At 45.7% G+C, this 20,703-nt stretch overlaps 1 protein-coding gene across 10 annotated transcripts in view; it reads right to left on the bottom strand.

Annotated features, from left to right (window-relative positions):
* Positions 1 to 20,703, bottom strand: part of FAM168A (family with sequence similarity 168 member A) — a 376,753-nt gene that overhangs the window by 36,637 nt on the left and 319,413 nt on the right. For 9 of the 10 annotated variants that reach the window (XM_075919566.1, XM_075919569.1, XM_075919567.1 and 6 more), the window contains 2 exons: positions 18,574 to 18,600; positions 7,986 to 8,111 (listed from right to left, as the gene is read on the bottom strand). In XM_075919566.1, the coding sequence (XP_075775681.1) occupies positions 7,986 to 8,111; positions 18,574 to 18,600 (153 nt within the window). The remainder of the gene's footprint in view (positions 1 to 7,985; positions 8,112 to 18,573; positions 18,601 to 20,703) is intronic. The other variant, XM_075919563.1, reaches the window with a different exon arrangement.

Consider the following 20,703-nt stretch of genomic DNA (forward strand, 5'->3'; position numbering starts at 1 on the left):
AGGAGGTATCTCTGCACATGGGTGGCAACTTTTTCAAACCTGGGAGCAATGATTTACCCTATGAAGCAAAAAGACCAACCAGGTATTTGATTATACTCTCTGGTGTGTCTGTTTGCCTGAAAGGTACTACGGTTTCTGATACGGTCTCTCCGGGGCTCCCTGGTTTTATCTCAGAGCTATCTGCCCTCCTCAGTGACTGGCACTGCTCAAGTCGCTAGAATACCAGTCAGCCTGGATAAAGAACTTACCTGACATACTGAGAGGGGCAGGTTGTGATACAACAGTACCTGTATGAAATTTAAGTGTGGAGTGAGAGAGCCTCGGGACAGGCAGTTGAGGTGTGTGTGTTGGGAGGAGGAGGGATTAGGAGTCAGGGCACAGGGCTGGAAGTGTGGTGGGAGGCTCAAGGCAAGGGGTATATAAATCAAGGCAGGGAGCTGGGAAAGTAAGGGTTGCAGGAGTCAGGACAGGGGGCTGGGAGTGGGAGGTGCAGGAATTAGGGCAGGAGATGGATATAGAGGAGTCAAGACAGGGAGTTGGGGGTGCAGGAATCAGGGCTGGGGACTGGAGGTGTGGGGGAGGTGCAGGAATCAGGACAGAGGGCTTGAGGTGTGGAGGGCAGGAGTTAGGGCAGTGGGGTGAGGGGGAAGAGTGGGAGGACCCTGGAGCTAGGTTACCTTACATGGCTGGTGGATGGGTCCCTGCCACTGGCAGTGGTGTAAGAGAGTCCCTGGTCTGCTGGTCCCTTCCCCTGGCTTCTTCCCAGTGGCCGCTGGCAACTGTGCATGTCATGGACGGCACGTGTGCTGCATGGCATCCAAGGAGGGGGCAGCAGGACAGGTGTGAACGCACTAGTAGTCTGGCTGGGAGCGTGCACCCCAGCCAGCCGCTTTCGCCTGCCTACCTCACCTGGCTGCATGCGCCAGGTCGCCAGTGCCAGCCTGCAGCAGGAGCCCAGCTGCAAGAGCATGCACCGCAAGCCATGCCGCCCCCACAGCCGGCTCTCAGCAAAGTGCTCCAGATGGCTGCTGCTGGAGCAGTGCACCACTTTACTTTCACCTTTGCTGAGCATTCACACTTGCCACTGACATCACTGGGAGCTGCGCTTTGAACATATGAAGTGCTATATGAATGCCAAGTACTTTGTAAAATCAGGTGCTATGCATCTCAAATTGGGTACCCAAAATTAGGGACACTTTTGACCTTAATCTCTTTGGGTATGTCTACACTACAGCGCTAATTCAAACTAACTTAGTTCGAATTAGTTAATTCGAACTAAGCTAATTCGAATTAGCGCAGCTAGACTTAAAAACTAGTTCGAATTAGCGTTTTGCTAATTCGAACTAGCATGTCCACACAGCGTGGACCCTGAACCGGGGTTAAAGATGGCCGGAAGCAGTGCCTGCAGGGCATCAGATGAGGACTTAGAGCGTGGAGCTGCTGTCTCAGGCTAGCCGAGGGCTGTGCTTAAAGGGACCCGACCCCCACCCCAGACAGACAGGTATCAGGGTTCCCCGCTTGCAAAGCAGTCCTGGCTTGGAGTGCCCTGAGTGCCAACATGCGGAACATTACAGCACTCGGCCATCACCCCGGTTGCACTTGCCGCAGGCTGTCATCTGGGGGAGGGGGCATTGGGAGGCTGCAGGAGAACTTCCACCCCGAGAAGCCCGCAGAGCCAGCCCAGTCCTCCCCATCGGGGGCTTGTACCACATTCCTCCCTCACCTCCTTCCACTTACCCTTCCCTAGCCCCCCTTCCTGATGTACAAAATAAAGAAAACGTGTGTTCAAAAATAGAATCTCTCTTTATTGAACAAAACTGGGAGAGACTGGGAAAAAGAGGTGGGAGAGGGGAAGAGAGAGGGTGGGAGAGGGGAGGGCAACTAAAATGATCAGAGGTTTGGAACAGGTCCCATATGAAGAGAGGCTAAAGAGACTGGGACTTTTCAGCTTAGAGAAGAGGAGACGAACGGGGGATATGATAGAGGTCTATAAAAGCAAGAGTAGTGTGGAGAGGGTGCATAAAGAAAAGTTCTCCATTAGTTCCCATAATAGAAGGACTAGAGGACACCAAAGGAAAGGAATGGGTAGCAGGCTTCAAACTAGTAACAGAAAGTTGTTCTTCACAAAGCAAAGAGTCAACCTGTGGAACTCCTTGCTGCAGGAGGCTGTGAAGGCTAGAACTAGAACGGAGTTTAAAGAGAAGTTAGATCAAGTCATGGAGGTTGGGTCCATGGAGTGGTATTAGCCAGGGGGTAGAAATGGTGTCCCTGCCCAAAGTTTGTGGAAGGCTGGAGATGGATGGCACAAGACAAATGGCTTGGTCACTGTCTTTGGTCCATCCCCTCCAGGGTACCTAGGGTTGGCTGCTGTTGGCAGACAGGCTACTGGGCTAGATGGACCTTTGGTCTGACCCAGTACGGCCATTCTAAGCTCAGGGCTCAGGTTCGGGGGTCTCAGTGGACCACCTTGATTTTCATGCATACCTGCTCCTGGGTGGCCAGGCTGGCAGCTATTCTGCCCTAGACGGCCACTTTCCTGTGCCTAGTGCGGAGTTCGTGGACGAGGTCCACGATGTCTGCACTAGACCAGGCGGGTGCCCGCCTCTTGCGGTCCTGGCCAGGCTCCCGAGAGCCGCCAGCCTGGTCCCGGGAAGAGGCGGAGGGCTGGGGGGCATCGGGTGGCTGGCTCATGGCGTGCCAGGTGCAGGGTCTGCTGGCTGGGTGCTGGCAGGCTTGCACCTGGCACGGGCTCCGGGGCCGGGAGGGGGGCAATAGAGTTTCCCTGGTGTTGGCCAGAGTGGCCACCAGGGAAAGCTGGGGAGGGCTAGCCTCCCACTAGTTCGAATTAAGGTGCTACACAGCCCTTAATTCGAACTAGTAAGTTCGAACTAGGCTTAGTCCTCGTGCAATGAGGTTTACCTAGTTCGAACTAAGCGCTCCGCTAGTTCGAATTAAGTTTGAACTAGCGGAGCGCTAGTGTAGCGGCTATGAAAGTTAATTCGAACTAACGTCCGTTAGTTCAAATTAACTTTGTAGTGTAGACATACCCTTTGTGTCTCAGCTCCCTGTCTGTAAAAAGGACATAACACCAACCCCTCATCTCAAAGCGGTGCTGGAAAATAAATTCAGCAGTGTCTGAAGCACTAAGATACGATAGTGATGAGCACCAGAGAAAAGCCCAAGAGGACATGAATAATTCTGTCTTCCGAGCAGAGTTTGATTAGTGAACAGAAATAAGTCATGATGCCACACACTGAATGATGAGAACAAATACTGAATAGCTGCTCAGTTGTGCATTGGCCATTCTGTGCATGGAATGAGGCCTGTGTAAAAAATATGGTGTGATCATCTAATTAAAGACTATTAATACACACTCCCAAGTGGCCCTTATTCTGGTTGCATAGACAACCTTAATTCTGATGTTTCCTAACTTCTGAGTCTTTGACTTTACAATCTTAACGCTCTTTTAATATGTTTTATTTAATTTCCTAGTTTTTTTTTTAAAAACACACTGAAAAAACAAACTCCATCAGGTGGCATCATATTGACACCCATGTGGATCACCAGCAGGGTTGGAACCTTTAGACTCACTTCATGGACCGATGCCACTTGAGCTAACAGAGTAGAACTAATAGCAGTAGTAGGTTGTCATCCACTCTGTGAACCAGCACTAGAGGGGGATGAGACATACTTTGCCAGTGGGTTCCTCAGATATTTGCTGACAGCAGAGGAATGGCAGCACTCAGGAATCTTGGGTTCCATTCCAGCCTCTTAAGGAATGTGGGCACAGACTCAACCTATTCCTGGACTCCAAACTTGATCCCTTCTATCCCATCCCTTCCAATCTGTCCCAGTCTCATATTGTCTCTTTCCCATTCCTGACTCCTCGTCTCAGTCCCACATTCTCCTCATCTATCCAGTCCCAGGCTCCATCCCCAGGCTGCATGTCCAACCTCACTCTCTCCTTTCCTCCTACTAGTTTCTTACACAAAACAGCCATACTGGGTCAGACCAAAGGTCCATCTAGCTCAGTATCCCGTCTTCCAACAGTGGCCAATACCAGGTGCTTCAGAAGGAATGATAGAACAGGGGAATTATCAAGTAATCCACCCCCAATCATCCAGTCCCAACATCGGTCAGTTGGATACATAGGGACGTTCGGAGCACGGAGTTGCGTCCTTGATCATTTTGGCTAACAACACCTAGCCTCCCTCGGATTATCCAATTTTTTTTTGAACCCAATTACACTTTTAGCAATGACAACATCCCCTGGCAACCAGTTCTGCAGGCTGATTTGTGCATTGTTACACTGGGGGAGGTCTAGGTTGGATATTAGGAAAAACTATTTCACTAGGAGGGTGGTGAAGCACTGAAATGGGTTACCTAGGGAGGTAGAGGAATCTCCATCTCTAGAGGTTTTTAAATCCTGCCTTGACAAAGCCCTGGTTGGGATGATTTATTTGGGGTTGATCCTGCTTTGGGTAAGGAGCTGGACTTGATGACTTCCTGAGGTCTCTTTCAGCCCTAGGATTCTATGATTGTGTGAAGGACTACTTCCTCATGTTTGTTTTAAATGTGCTGCCCATAAATTTCACTGGGTGACCCTTAGTTTTCATATTATTCGAAGGCGTAACAAGCACTTCCCTAATCACTGTCTCCACATAATTCATCATTAGGAGATGACAGATGAATGACAGATCTCCATCATATCCCCCTTTGTCATCTCTTTTCTGTATTGAATCATCTCAGTCTCATTAATCTTGCCCCATATGGAAGCTGTTCCTTACTCCTAATCTTTTCTTTTGCCCTTCGCTGTGCCCTTTCCAATTCTGATATATCTTTTTTGGGCGGGGGTGGCTGGAACTGCATGCTGTATTCAAGGTCTGGAAGTGCCATAGATTTATATAATGGCATTATGATAGTTTCTGTTTTATTATCAATTCCTTTCCTAATGGCTCCTAACATTCGGTTAGCTTTTTGGGCTGTTGCTGTATATTGAGCAGATGCTTTCAGAGACCGATCCATGGTGACTCTTTCTTGAGTGGTACCAGATAATTCAGACCTCACTTTTGTGCATGCATAGTTGGGATTGGTTTTTTCCCCACGTACATGACGTTGTATTTATTCATCACAGTCTCTCCGCCTCTTGAGGCACAGTTCTCCCCCACAGCTAGCTTCTCGTCAGCTCTGCCCCCCAGCACCATCTCCTCCCCCTCAATCTACCAGTTCTCAATTGTAGTCTTATTGCTCAGCCAGTCCTACACTCAGTCCCTGGCTCCTCATCTCAGCCCTTCCCTCATTCTCCTACCTAGTTCCCAATCTCCTTGTCTAGTCAGTCCCAGTTTCCTCTACTCTCTTAAATCCCAGTCTCCCACTCCCTAGTTTTCACCTACTTGCACCCCTAGGCTCCTTGACTCCATCTACTCCCCTGCACACATCCACATCTGGTTCATGTCCTCTCTGATTTCAAATCAGGCAGCTTCCCCCGCTCTGCTGCCTGCCCCCAGTAGGGGGTGTCAGTGTTCCCTGCTTTCAGTTCAGATGCTGGAAGAGGCAGAGCCTGCTGCAGCCCAGAGCTCCAACTGCAATGGAAGCTCTGCTCAGCCCCGGGCTGGCCAGGGCATGCTCAGTGTAGACAGAATCTTCAGGAAATTTTGCTGCTAAAATCTAAGATGTCTCTACTGAGCACGTGCAAACTGAGATTTTCCAAAAAGTTTCTCACATGGCCAAATTTGGGCAGATTTTCGGAAGGGGGGGGGGGAACAAATGCACGTCTCCTCCCACAGGCCACACCCTGTCCCCTGCTTCAAACATGAGGGCAACAGAACTTTTCGAAGAAAATTTTACCAACATTTTTTGGAACAAGGGCAAAACAATTAATTTTTCCCACGTCTCAATCTCAGAAATAGTCAAACCATTTTGGCTGAAATTTTCCAAAACAAATGAGCCTGAAGTAGACACCCAGCACAGAAAATTTCAGACCAACTGGTTAAAGTTAGACAAAGTTCTAAGATACTGTTTTTCGATGCATATAATGGGAAGGAGGTGTGATATCTTTTATTGGGACTGAGGCCTGGTCTACACTACAGAGTTAAGTTGACGTAAAGTTCCTTAAGACAACCTATTCTAGTAAGCATTTACACTAAAATGTAATCCTCATGCATGTAACGTGCTCACTACACTAATTCAATAACTGCACCTCCATGAGAGGTGTAGTGCTTACATCAATGTTACTTGATCAACAGAGTCAGTGTCACATCGACTGTTGCTCTTTTTCAGAAGCCATACCACAATGCCACGCACTGGCAGTTAAATCAGTGCGAGTGCTCCCGACAGAAGCAGTGGCGGGAGGGGAAGGGAAGGGAAGGGGGAGGGGAAGGGAGGGAGGGAGGATGGCAGAACCTCTGATACAGGCAGCAAGTGGGGGGAAAGCGAGTTGTCAACTCGACTACTTGCTTACATCTCTAATAGTCAATAGCCCACCCATTACAGCAGCAGCAGCTTATCCCTCAGATTCACTTCAATAGCTATTTTACTTAAATGTTTATGGAGAATTTTCACATCATTGGGTTTTTTTTAACAAGCATCTTTGGTAATTTAATTTCACATCTTTTAAAATGTTTCCTTTGATTTGTTGCCTGCCAATAAAAGGATGGACCACAAAGTGCTATGTCCGTATAAAGTATTATTATTACCAAAGCCGCCTTATTAGTGACCAGCATAAGTAGCTGCAAGAAAGTATGAAGATACACATCAAATGCTGCATAGAGTCTGCAATCAGCTTACATGTCTGAAAGACAACGGACCACATGCTATATTGTCTCTGAGCTCCAGTCAGACACGGTGGAGGAAAATGGGGGACTCATCTGGGGATTGGTTGCCACTCCCTAACTCTGGGGCTACAAGGGAGCAGGTCTGTTTTACACGGGTGGTGTAAGGTCATACCAGAGCTCTGCTCCGCCATGCCCATGTTCCTGCCCCGAGAACATTTCCTCCCTTCTCTCTAGGCTGGGGGTAGTGGATTGACTGGTGCAGGAGGCAGCTCTGAACCACCAAAACCCCAATCCTTTGTAGTTCAGGAATTGCTCCAAAATGTGGAAGGCTGTATTATCATTCTGGTGCCCCTCTCTGTATAAAAATGACAGGAAATATTAGGAAACATAAATCTTCAGTGGCATTTGCTTGCCTCGCCATTGAGACTGTCACTTGAATCCCTGCAAAAATCATCCTTATTTTGGGATTACCAGCCTTCTTCAATGAAAGATGAAGTGACCCTCTCTTCTCCTGGATTCCTCTCAATCTATTCTGCTGAATCACTGTGCGTATATGCCCGTGTTCTGTTGCTTATAACCGAAGAATAATTTATTATTTGACCAGTGAGAGCCCATGTACTGTAGATTTGGCCAGACTACTGTAGAGTCAAGAGGAGGAGCACCATACACTATTAATATGCACCTGAAAAGGATTTAAATTTTACGCAATGATCAAGAATACAATTAAAACAGATAATTTCCTACTCAATTCCATATTTATCTCTCTGTAATGAGCACAAGTAGGTGCAAATATTTTCCCCCGTGGGCATATTTTTATGGATGCAAATTTATTTGGGGGGCAGTAATATTTAGCTTGCCTTCAGTTCAAGAAGGTATTCAGAGATTTGTAGGATTTAAGTCCAGTAGGGACTCTTGTGATCACCTTAGTGTGATCTCCTGCTACAGAATTTCACCCAATAATTCCTACAGTGGAAAGGAATTGTTCTTCCCAACTACATAAGTAAATGCTATTGAGCCCAGTTTTATTAATAATCATTTATTCATAATTGTTTCATAATTTGGCACCCAATGCCCAAAGGAGTCTCACCGCACCCAAAGTTAACCAAACACAGTGCTAACAGACCACATAAACCCCCAAGCCACTGGAAAGAGAGAGGAGTTAAATAGAAGCAAAACAACAAAGCAAAACCCCAGAAGAAAAGATTTATTTACTGAATGCTGCAGATGAGGCTTGGTAAGTTCTGTTCTCAGTCCCAGTGTCCACTGGGAGGTGAAAGGTACCCTCCGTGGCACAAGAGGAGGATGTCTGTGGCCAGGCCTGCTTCATCAGAAGTGTAGCTTGAGTGAAGACAGAAGAGAGGTGTTATACAGGAACAAACAACAGGATGGCAATTACAGTCCGACATAGTATCCCTTGTTGGATGGTGAAATTGAAATGGTTATTCTTTAAAGGAAAACACATCTAGGAGTTTTATATCTGGATTTGTCATGTTTCCGGAAGCTGAAGGATATGGAAAACCAGAAATTACCTATTACGGATTGCTGGCAGGGCTGTCCTTCAGATTTACAGGGCCCTACACAGTATTGGTGCCCCTATGCCCAAAGGTAGCCTGGGGGGGTGTTGTATTTTCAAATACATGATTTTATACTCTTCAGCAACACACAAACATTTTTGAAGCAAAATTTAAACTGTAAACTAACATAGTAAATTCAGAAACAGACAGTATATACCTGATAATTGGCTTCATTACCACCTGAATGACCTCTTTCACAGGTTCATTTTTTCTTCTAATAGGCCTGCTAGAAGGCTATTTCACTTTTAACTAGCTCGCCTAGGGAAAAGTCACAAGGCTGCAGCAGCCAGAGAACAGGGAGAGGAAGAGGGGGTTGGGTGGACATTAAGATCCAGCAGTGTCCCAAATTTTCAGGTGCTATACAGCTGGGCATGGGTAAGAATGACCCTGATTGCTGGATTCTTAAGGTGAGAGCATGGGTGTAGTAGGGGGGAAGGGGCATGGGTTTAGTTCGGGAGACTTTGCAAACTGCCAACCTTATGCAGATGAGGAATTTGCCACCCACATCCCCATGCACAGCCCCAGTGGACTGACTAGAGCTGCCCATCCCCACAATATAGACTCAGACTATGCCTATGGGTGAGAGTCACACACAGATCTACACTCTTGGGCGTATGATCTGCTGTGATAATTTTGAGAGTGCTTGGAAGGTCTGAGGGATTTTCATCGAGGAGCTAGAGGCTGTGCCCGCACAATTAATATATACACTATATCATAGTGACCCTATGAGGGAAGACTGAAAGAACTGGACTTGTTTAGTTTAGAAAAGAGAAGACTGAAAAGGGCCATGATAACAGTTTTCAAGTACCTAAAAGGGTGCTACAAGAAGGAGGGAAAAAAATGATTCTCCTTCGCCTCTGAGGATATAACAAGAAGCAATGGGCTTAAATTGCAGCAAGGGAGGTTTAGGTTGGACATTAAGAAAAACTTCCTAACTGTCAGGGTGGTTAAACACTGGAATAAATTGCCCAGGGAGGTTGTGGAATCTCCATCACTGGAGACATTTATGAGCAGGTTAGGCAGACATCTATCAGGGATGATACAGACAGTGCTGGGTCCTGCCGTGAGGGCAGGGGACTGGATTCGATGACCTCTTGAGGTCCCTTCCAGTTCTAGTATTCTGTAAACTCCAGCCTCTCTCTCCTTTTTGACCTCTACTGACAATATGCATCTAGAAAGCAACAGACCCCAGCTCCCGAGAAAAGGTGTGGGAGGGAATGCAAGAGGACTGTCATGGCTGAGGAGAAGGTCGGTCCGTGGTTAAAGGATAGGTTTGGGAGGCAGTAGAGCTAAGTTTTACACCTAGTGTTGGTACTTCTTCCTGTGTGACCTCAGACACATCACAACTGCTCTGTGTCTTAGTTTCCTCATCTGTAAAATGGAAATGTTAATACTCGCCTACCTCACAGCTATGCTGGAAGGTTCTGATTCAGTGTTAGAAAGACGCTCATATGGCAGGTGCCAAAGAGTACAAAGTAGAATTCATTGTGCCTATTGGAGGGTAGAAAGGATTATCACTTCCTCAGTACCCTGTTCAGACTAGCTTTGGCTGGTGAGCCTATTCTGCCCCTTGGAAACAGCGGTGAGTAGAAATGGCTTTTGGTAGATCACCTTGTAACCTGGAAGGTGATCATCACTGTCAGTAAAAAGTTAGTCAGAAGAGTTGCAAACCCCCCAATACAGGCTAAAGCTAGAAGCCTTTCATGATTTGGTAGATGTGATGAGGTTTGGTTAATACAGCTGTTCTGAAGCTCTTGCATGGAACCAACCTCAGGTTGTTTGCCATCACTGATGCACCTCTAACAAAATGAGCTTTATAAGACCCTCAAATAACTGACTCCAAAAACACTGAGATAAAACAACAAATCCATTTAGACATGGCTCTTAGACACTAGAGGTCTAACCAATATGTGTCTTAATAATATGAAGCAAATAGTTGGATTGAATTTGACTTTCACGAGTAGCATTACTACTCCGGACAGAGCTTTTGAGAGCTGTTTAGATCTACTCTGTGGAGCATGGCCTTGCTGGGATTTGTATGAAGGGCAGAGAAAATTCTGGCAAGGCACGGACTGCTTATCACACCAGTACAAGTGTTATTGAATTGAACTGAAATGAGACGGAATTAAGAACACTTGGGAAAGAATTTCCATGTTCATTTTTTTCACGTGTTTATATCTACTTAGGTCACAAAGCCTTCGTTCACACATGAAAAGGACATTAGAAAACATGCAAAGCAAGCCAGTGAGGACTACCATTGACTTTGATATTAAAGAGTTTTTTATACTGTAATCAAATGCATTGTCAACATGTGTCTAACTGTGACAAAACGACAGTCACTAAACTAGGGGCTTTCTGGCAGCACATCAAAAAGAGTGAGAGTAGCTCATCAACAGGAAAGCTCTCCTGCAAGCTGAGCTCTGCATGCCGTACGCTAAGCTTCTCATTCAAAGGTTTAGCACATCTCCATTGTCTCCAGCAGTATGGCGTCCTCACACTTTTTTTGCTGCATATTAAACTCGGGCACCTACTGTTCAAATCTCACTTTTCTGGGCCCAGGATATATTCGGGACCATATGATTCATGGGTGGCCAGTTAAATTGGGCATTTTGGTTGGCATTTTCAGAGGGGCCCAGGGAGTGCTCAATTCTCAGCTTAGCTCCTTTAGACCTTTGAAAATACCAGCCTTTGAAAATACCAACCGCTCAACCCTTATATTCGAGTAGAGGGTGGGGATCAGCACTACAATCTGCTGCTTGCTGACCCTACAAGCTGACATTTCTGCCCTCATAAAAGAAATTAGTTGTAGAAACTGGAACTATCTAAATCAGGTAGCACAAAAGAAGGCTTCCAACATTTAGGAAGTACAATTATCTTTCCTCAGGAGAGGCCTAGCTCCTAGCTAGGATCTGTATGTATTCTAGGATGCTTTGAATGAACCCAACTACTAAAGAATGAAAACCAAGTGATGGCGAGATCAATCCTCAAGTAACGGCTTACTGATTTGACTCTAATGTGGAATCATTGTGTGTGGAACTAGTGAAAAAGATACAGCTGTTTGAATTTTACACATGCCCTCCATTTAATTCTTATTTAAAAAAACCTACAAAACCAAACAATTTTTGCAAATTCCTTTTTAGGTGCTAGGTAGAGATGTAAGCGACTAATCAACTAGTTGACTATCTGATAAACAAAAGCTTATCGGATAGTCGAGACACTAGTCGACTAGTTGCTTCCTAGGCAGCAAGTGAGGGAGTGAGGGGTGCTGGTAGGTGCCATCTTAAAAGCTGGTTCCCCCTAGTTCCAGCATGGTGGGAGGGGGCAGGGGCGCAGCAGCGGCATTCCAACTTTGATATGAACAAGAGTCCCCGGTGGGGCTCTTGTACATTTCAAAGGCAGAACACAGTGCTAGTCCTTATCAACTAATCGAATAGTTGGTGGAAATCCCATTGACTATTCGATTAGTTAATTAATTGAAATTTAACATCCGTAGTGCTAGGATGACTTGACACTCTTGTTATGGACCAAACTATTTAATATGAATCATTTCAGGAACCAAGGACTATGAGAAAAATATGCCCTGGAGCTGAGTAATGAGCAATGGAACAAATTAGTGGGCACAAGAACTGCTTCTCAGACCAAAGGTCCACCTAGCCTAGTATCCTGTCTTCCAACAGTGGCCAATGTCAGATGCTTCAGAAGGAATGAACAGAACAGGTAATCATCAAGTAATCCATCCCATTGCGCATGACCAGCTTTTGTCAAACAGAGGCTAGGGACACCATCCCCAAACAAGAGTGTCGTTGCCAAAGTTCCTTTTCTATCTTCTCATACAGGCAGTCCCCGACTTACGCGGATCCGACTTATGTCGGATCCGCACTTACGAACGGGGCTTTCTCGCCCCGGAGGTTGAGGTAGCAGATTGCTACCTGCGAGCTCCGGGGCGAGAAAGCCCCGTTCATAAGCTGCTCCGGTGCCCCTGGTCTGCTGGAGACCGTCTCCAGCAGACCAGGGGCACCGGGCGGGTTCCCGCGCTTCTGAGGCTTTGCCAGAGCAAAGCCTCAGAAGCGCGGGAACCCGCCCGGTGCTGCCGCTTGGGTCCCGGTGCCTGTGGTCTGCTGGAGACGGTCCACAGCAGACCACAGGCACCGGGACTGAAGCCGCAGCCGCGGGGGGGAGGGGTCCCGCGCCTCTGAGACTTTGCCAGAGCAAAGCCTCAGAGGCGCGGCACCCCGCTGCCGCTGCTGCTCTGCTCCCTGTGTCCCTGGTCTGCTGGGGGGCGGGGGGGCGCGGATAGTGTCCCCCCCCCCAGCAGACCAGGCTTTTGTTTTGGACCCTGGAGCAGAGCAGCTGGGGCGCTGCGGATTGGTCCTGCAGCACCCGCTCTGGGCACTACTGGACCAACCCGGCAGCATCCTAGCTGCTCTGCCCCAGGTCCTGATTCAGCCGCTGCTGGTCAGTTTCAGCAGTGGCTGAATCAGGACACCTGGGGCAGAGCAGCTGGGGTGCTGCTGGGTTGGTCCAGTAGCGCCGAGGGGTGCTACTGGAGCAACCCAGCAGCACCCCAGTTGCTCTGCCCCAGGCGTCCCCAAGTCAGCCGCTGCTGAAACTGATCAGCGCTGACTACAGGAAGCCCGAGGCAGAGTTGCTCTGCCCCAGGCTTCCTGGAATCAGCGCTCATCAGTTTCAGCAGCAGCTGACTTGGGGAAGCTTGGGGTTCTTAAGTTGAATCTGTATGTAAGTCAGAACTGGCGTCCAGATTCAGCCGCTGTTGAAACTGATCAGTTTCAGCAGCGGCTGAATCTGGACGCCAGTTCCGACTTACATACAGATTCAACTTAAGAACAAACCTACAGTCCCTATCTTGTACATAACCCAGGGACTGCCTGTATAGAATACTGTCCGTTTCCTACTCCTGGTCTTGTAGTAAAAAAAGAGATTGGGATTCAGATCTCTCCCCTACTTGAAGATCTGACCTCTGTATCTTGAGCATGTGACCATTTCTTAGTGCCTGTGAGAGACTGAGGATTTCCATATTTATTCCAGCATGGCACACAGCAGTATAAATATCATATTAGAGACTGCCCAATACCCAATAGTAGGAGGTTACCATATCCCTTTTGTTGATTGTTTGCACTTATATTTTTATTCTCCAGACGTGAAGACTGATTTAATCGCTAAGGGCATGTCTACTAGGGAGCTATTTCAGAATAACTAAATTCAAAATAACAACTCCCAAAATAACTATTTTAAAATAAGCTTATTCTCCAAGGAAAGCAGGAGTTATTATTTCAAAATAACCAGCCCCTTATTTTGAAATAACAGACTTGTTAGCGTGGACGCTCTGTTTATTTTGAAATAAGGGAAGTTATTTCAAAGCAACTCCTTAATGTAGACCAGGGCTAAGACTCTAACATGTTACCTGGATTTTGGGAAAGACCAATTTTCTTAGTGGTTGAATTAAATCCTGGTTCATGTTAAACAGATTGAGACGGTTGGATCTTGGCTTTATGCAGACTTTGCTCTTAAATCACTAGCCCTTACAGAATCCTTGACTTAGATCTACAAAAAGGGTGAATTTTAGGATGCATCTAAGAACAGAAATAGCTTATAGTCCTTTGGAAGAGTGAAGCATCATGGATGGTACAAATATAGTTCTTTAACACGCAAGATGTCAGAACTGAATGTTTAAGGTTCTATAATCAAAGGGATTACATGTGTTGTAAACTGCATCCAGACATCAAGTTAAGCACTTTTGCACCATCCAAGGTATTGTCTGAGACAGATTTTTTAACATAGTTCTTCACCTGGTCACCACCAATATCTGTTGAATTTGTGATGAGCTTTCGTGGGCCAGACCCACTTCCTCAGATCAGATCTGAGGAAGTGGGTCTGGCCCACGAAAGCTCATCACCTATTAAACCATCTTGTTAGTCTTTAAAGCGCTACATAGTTTTTCCTTTGTTTTAGGAAGATCAGACTAACATGGCTACGTCTGTACTATTGTCAAATTTGTGTGAGCCTCATTTCAAGACTATTAAGTGACAAGGAAAACTTGTATTTCATTGATTTCTAACAGGATCCTTCTGAACTCCCATTGGTGAGACTGGAGAAGTAATTTGAGCTGAACCTAATGACACTTTTGGGATGGGTACTAATGTCCTGGCTCCTTGATCAACCAGGCATCAACGACAGGTAAGAGAACATCTGCTCCAGTCAACAGGATAACATGCAGAAAGCCCAAAAGATACAAGTCTCAACTGGAAGTGTAACTGATGCATGTATGGAGCCAGTATCATTAGGGACACAATCTATCCTGAGATGAAAAGGGAAAATGGAATGAAGCATGTAAATATACGGCATAGCCTATATTTTCCCCTGTGTCCATTTATTCATGACTTGGCATATTGCAAAGAATGTCACAAATGTGGTGCCAGTTTGGGACCATCTTACCTTAGGTACATATGTGGTCACCATCTTCGAAATGTCTGAGTGCCTCACAATCTTTAATGTATTTATCCTCAAGCTCTCCTGTGAGGTGGAGCAGTGCTGTTATCCCATTGGTACAAATGAAAAACTGAGGCACAGAAAGGCTAAGTGACTTGCCTTATGTCACACAGCAAGTCTGTGTCAGAGTAGCTGGGCTCTGAACATATTTGAGATATTTAAGAACAGGTTAGATAGACATCTGTCAGGGATGGTATAGACGGAGCTTGGTCCTGCCTTGAGGGCGGGGGGCTGGACTCGATGACCTCTTGAGGTCCCTTCCAGTCCTATTATTCTATGATTCTATGAACATGGATTTGTCAAAGCACTACTAACATCCTAACCCCCAGCCTATCCTCCCTATTCTCCTCCAAAAGCACATGCAATCTAGGGCTATGTCTAGACTGCAGGCTTCTTTCGAAAGAGGCTCTTTCGAAAGCATCTTTCGAAAGAGCCTCTTTCAAAAGATCGCGTCTAGACTGCAGGCGGATCTTTCGAAAGAGAAATCTGCTTTTTCGAAGGAGAGCACCCAGCGAGTCTGGATGCTCTCTTTCGAAGACGGCCTCTTTACATTGAAGAACGCCTTCCTTCGAAAGAGGAACTTTCGAAGGAAGGCGTTCTTCCTCGTGAAACGAGGTTTACCGCCATCAAAAGAAAAGCCGCGTTCTTTCGAAATAATTTCGAAAGAACGCGGCTTGAGTCTGGACGCAGGGGAAGTTTTTTCGGGAAAAGGCTACTTTTCCCGAAAAAACCCCTGAGTCTGGACACGGCCTATGAGTGGAGAGGATGGGGGCATAGGCAAGCTACTTTATCTTTTCACCTTTACCGAACAGAAATTATCTTGATGAAACCCCAAGAAAGAGGAAATTTGGATGAATGGAGGGAAGGAAGACACCTTACAACATCCATAGCATGAAACAAAAAACAGATAAGCCTAATTTCCTAGGCTGATTTTAGAAGTATCCCTTCTATTAGATGAGAGCATCAAAGTAATGGATAGCCTGCATTATGGTCTGCTGCATTATTAATAGGTAGAGTTAAGGCAGACACCATGCTCAGTATGGCTAACTGTGTGTCCTACTTACAGGAAAATAACAGATTTTTGAATGCAGGAAGTTAAAACAAAAACAAAACAAAGTCACAGGAAGACAGAAAGCCTAGAAGGGAACCAGCATTTGATTTAATCCAGGGATCCTGCAACTCTGGAAAGAATTTGATATCTATCCTTTAAAAATATCACACATCTCTTAATGATTAGCATGCTTCATTTCTTCACAGCATGGGACGCTATGCGCACACATTTCATATACATGAAAGGAAAGGTGATAGAGAAATTGTCTGGCAGCCAGAGTCGCACAAGCTTTATCAATATTTGAAATGCTGGAGCTCTGTATTGATCTTTCAGCCTGCCTTGTCTCTCTCACTCTAACAGATATTGAAGGATCTGAGCCAAAGTCACACAACAAGGAATGTGTTTTTTTCCACGGACAAGAGAAGGTTTCTGAATCCCAATAGAATGAGCTATACATTCACTTGCCTGATGCAAGGTTTTGTTGCTTTTTCTGATGTAGCTCAGGTTTGCAGGGAATGAAGTGGCTGGTAGCTAACTATCTCTAGGAAAGTTCTGGTGCAAAATAAGTCGAAAGAGAGATAGATCTTAATGCTCTTTTCTTTTAAACTACATAATTGCAACTATTCTATCTATAAATGACACAAGGGAGGGAGAAGGTACCCACAGATGCCATCAAGCTTTGCTTTTCTTTTTCTAATCAGAGTCAAGTCTGGATGAAAGTGGCAGGATCAAGCGGGTTTTGGACTTCAGGGCTCTCTCAAAATTCCCTCCATGTTTTATTAAGCCCTGTTGGCGCTGGAAGTCAGGAGGTCTGTGATGCCGACTCCTCCAGGATGGCTTTGAAAACTGAGAGGTGTCACTTGAGGCTGTTTGGGCATTTTGAGTCTGTTAGTGCCAAGGAGGTTAAAAAAGTCTCTTTGCTCTGCTAGTGCAATCTTCAGCTTTACAGTTCTTTTGGGAACCAGCTAATAGCGTGCACTGGCAAGGGAGAGGTCCTTTCTAGAGAGCTCCCATGGAAGAGGTTGGTATCTGCTCCTGTAACCTTCCTCTGTGGAGTCATTAGTAGCACTGCTTTGTTATTGTGTAAATGGGATGGAATAGATCAGGGATTGTAATTAAATGCCAAATGGATCTGACAAGACATCATGAATGCTGGTGACGACTCCTAGTGAAATCAGGGCAGCTGTGTTCCAAGGATTCAGCTTGTTTCACTGTTCTGGGAGAAAGTGAAGACTGAAGCTGACTGTATCTAAAAAACGAATATCGGACAAGTCTATATCACTTTGTTGGGAACCTGAGTATAATTCTGGTGAAAAGTGCCAGCTCAAGAGGCCTAGCACATCATGTTCTTTGTTTACAGTATGATTTGCTCTTCTGCTACCATACTTCGGCTCCTACCACCACCACCAGCTATCTCTGTGGGAAAGAGGGAAGGTCAGTGTCCATGGTTCGCTAAATGTTTGGCCTCTCTTTCAAGTTGACAATGGGGGCCAAAATGTTGGCGGGTTTTGTGACAGGGACAGCTGTTACTGGGAACTGGACTGAGACCCTGTAATGGCCATCTCTTGCAACTGTCCCCTTGTGGGTCGGGTGTGTCTGCATTCCATAAACCAATCCTGGCCCTGGCATCAGGTCATACTGCAGGGCTTCCTTAGTTTGTTCTGGGCCCCAGGTCTCCTGGCAGTTGTATCCCCTTCTGGGAGATTACTGCTGTCCAATTATAAGCCCATCCCCAGAAGCCTATGGGAGGGTAAGAGGGGGAGTTGAGACAACTTATAGAATGGCTTATCCTTAGCTTTGGGCTCTTTCTCGCTCCTCCTGAGATATTCATTTTGCTGCCATTCCCTTTGGCCATCCAGGAGCATTTCCTGTACTCCTCTAGCCCCAGCAAGGAACTGCCTGTCTCTGGTATTGCAACTCCTTTTTATAGGGCCCTCCTGGACTCTGACTGGTCTCTGAAACCTCTATGATTGGCCAATTCCCTGAAATCACTCTAGACCTCTTGGAGGACTTCTCTTCTGCTCCTCTCTGGGACAGGATGTGACAGGACCCTGAGGCCTCCAGCAGAGGTCTCTGAGCTTAGTCCACCCTATCACAGGCTGGGAGCATACTTCCCTGTGGGGCAGACAGATACACTAGCTCAAAGGTAAAAGGAGTAGCACGGCTGCAGCAGCACAGGTGACTTGGCATAACCACCCGAGTATGTACTTAAGGGGTTGGGTGTGTTTGTATTCAGCCAACAAGCCTAAGCCACTGCCCGTGCCACCATGGTCACACTGCTGTGTTTAGTGCACCAGCTTGAGCAGTACTAGCACATGTCTGTCTGTCCTTGCTGAAAAGCGCACTCCCAACTACTGTGAAGACATACCCTGAGAGGCTACTGAACAGCCAGCAGAAGGTAATTAGGTCTCTACTGACAGGGCCAGTTTCAAATATGAAAGTCTCTTTATCCTCTGAACCAACTGGTCTTTCCAGTAGCAACCATTTTTTGCATTTCATAAAAAGTAGCATTTAATCATGAGTGCACATCCCAACATGCTCTAGGGGTTTCCTGGTAAAAGACGCTCTCTCCCCCAGACTGAGTTTGGCCTCTCCATATCACTTTTACACATTTAGCATGTTACACACTCATAAATTTAACATAGATGAGGATAAACAGTTCTCCTACCATTAGCTGAATGCAGGAGTTGGAACTCTGTTGAATAAAAATTATTTGTTTAAATGATCACTATGGATTTGTGCTACCATGTATACAGTATACAGTAATGCTACACAAATATGTTTCCCAGTAAAACCAGTTTGCCTGTAAACTGGTCAGAACTGAGAACAGCAATTCTGGACTCTGAAAATGTACAGTGCTGCCTTCTGTAGCAAAGCAGCTGAAGTCTTAACATTGAAAACAACCCACATGCATCTTTTAAAATTAGTTTATATTTTCAAAATAACAACTCTTTAAATGCAGTTGAATCTCCTCAGCTATAAATGCATTATAGTGGGTTGCATGAACCTTGAGAGCATGTTCCTTTTAGCAGTTTGATTATTTCCAGTCTCCTCTATGTCAGAAACTGATCCAATGCTGAGTAAAAGCTCCCTTGTATTGATACAGACCACTGGCTTTAACTCAGCTACTGAACCACAGTATTATTTAAGTGCAATCCCATTTAACACATATATACACTGATGGAACACTACAGAAAGGCCTTTTGTAACACACTTTCTTTAAAATCCTCATTTTTCTGCTTAATTATATGTTGACTATAATGAAGTGACTGCTAACAAATGGCCCACTCTGCAAGATGCTGAAGTCTCTTAACATCAGCGGGAGTGGCGAAATCCAAAATGAGGGCATTGGCTCTTAAAAATATCCCCATTGAACTTCTGGAGCTGTTAATTTTGCCCCCTACTCCCAGGCTAGCGGGCCATGATGATGCAGAATCAGGACATTAAAAAGGATTACTTACAAAAGTAGAGAAGAACTTTGAGAAAGCTAACTTCATGGAAGACACCCTAGAAATTCAGGAAATGTCAAATTTGCCTAGGAGTTAGGTTACCTACACAATGTAACTCTGCCTCATATGTGGATTGTGTAGGATATAGTCTTTATTCACAAGATCCTACAGTATGGCAGGAGGGATAGCTCTGTGGTTTGAGCATTGGCCTGTTAAACTCAGGGTTCTGAGTTCAATCCTTGAGGAGGCCATTTAGGGATTTGGGGCAAATCTGTCAGGGATGGTATTTGGTCCTGCCATTTGGACTGGACTTGGTCTTGCAAGGTCCCTTCCAGCTTCCTATGAGACAGGAATAGATAGGTATTTCTCACATAATACATTGTAGTTTTTTCGGCAATGTTAGAAATGCATACACAACATCTCATAGTACTGTCCTCTGCATACCAGTCTGAGTCCAGGAAAATTATTTGTATACAAGAGATGGAATGAGCCAAAAGCTCTGATGCTGAGCCCCATACAAGATGCATCTACAAAGATTGCTTTAAAACCTTGTATGTTATATTTATTTGAAAAACAAACAAACAGCATATGAAGAGAAATTGGAAGGTTTAATTCTGAGGGAGAGGCTAAATAAAATAATGAATGGTATGGAGAAGATTAATCAGGATCTCGTTTACTTTTCAGGTAATGCAAGAATGAGGAGAAGGTTAATAAAACTGAAAGGCACAAAGAGTAAAATGATAAAAGAGTCCTCCCCCTCACAATGCTTAATTAACCCAGGGAACTCCCTGCCACAAAGTGTAATTGATTATAAGAATTCAGCAGGATGAGGTATGTATACTAATAGGAGTGCTGGGCAGGCTGGTAGAACAAGGCAAGCCCCCGTGCCCTGACCCTGCTCCCCAGCAGGCGTGCTAAGTGGATGAGCAGAGAGGGTTGAAGTGTGGGGGTACCCATTTTTCCTGTGCCCCCCAATTAGTTGGGGCACATGGACATGGTCCCGTTGGCCCAGTGTCTAATCTGCCACTGATGATGGCATGTAGCTACCCCTGCCCTACACATTGCCACCAGTGATGTGCACTGTAGACACAACGTAAGAGAAAATCGTACTCAGCCACATATCGACACCCTAGTGAATCAGTCTTTAACTGAGGGGCTTTCTTTGTTTCTTTCTTCTTTCTTAAAAGCACCTAGAAACTTTTTCATAAGTGAGGAAAAAGAATGTTTCGCAATGGGTGTCATTTGGGAGTCAGATGCAGAACTGATTTATTTCTGAACTACTGTCAGTTTGATAAGCAATTTAGGAGTGCTAGTTTGACAGCAGCTGATTGTTAAATCCTCTTCTACGA

Source organism: Pelodiscus sinensis, chromosome 1 (assembly GCF_049634645.1).
Source record: "Pelodiscus sinensis isolate JC-2024 chromosome 1, ASM4963464v1, whole genome shotgun sequence".
Taxonomy (NCBI): Eukaryota; Metazoa; Chordata; order Testudines; family Trionychidae; genus Pelodiscus; species Pelodiscus sinensis.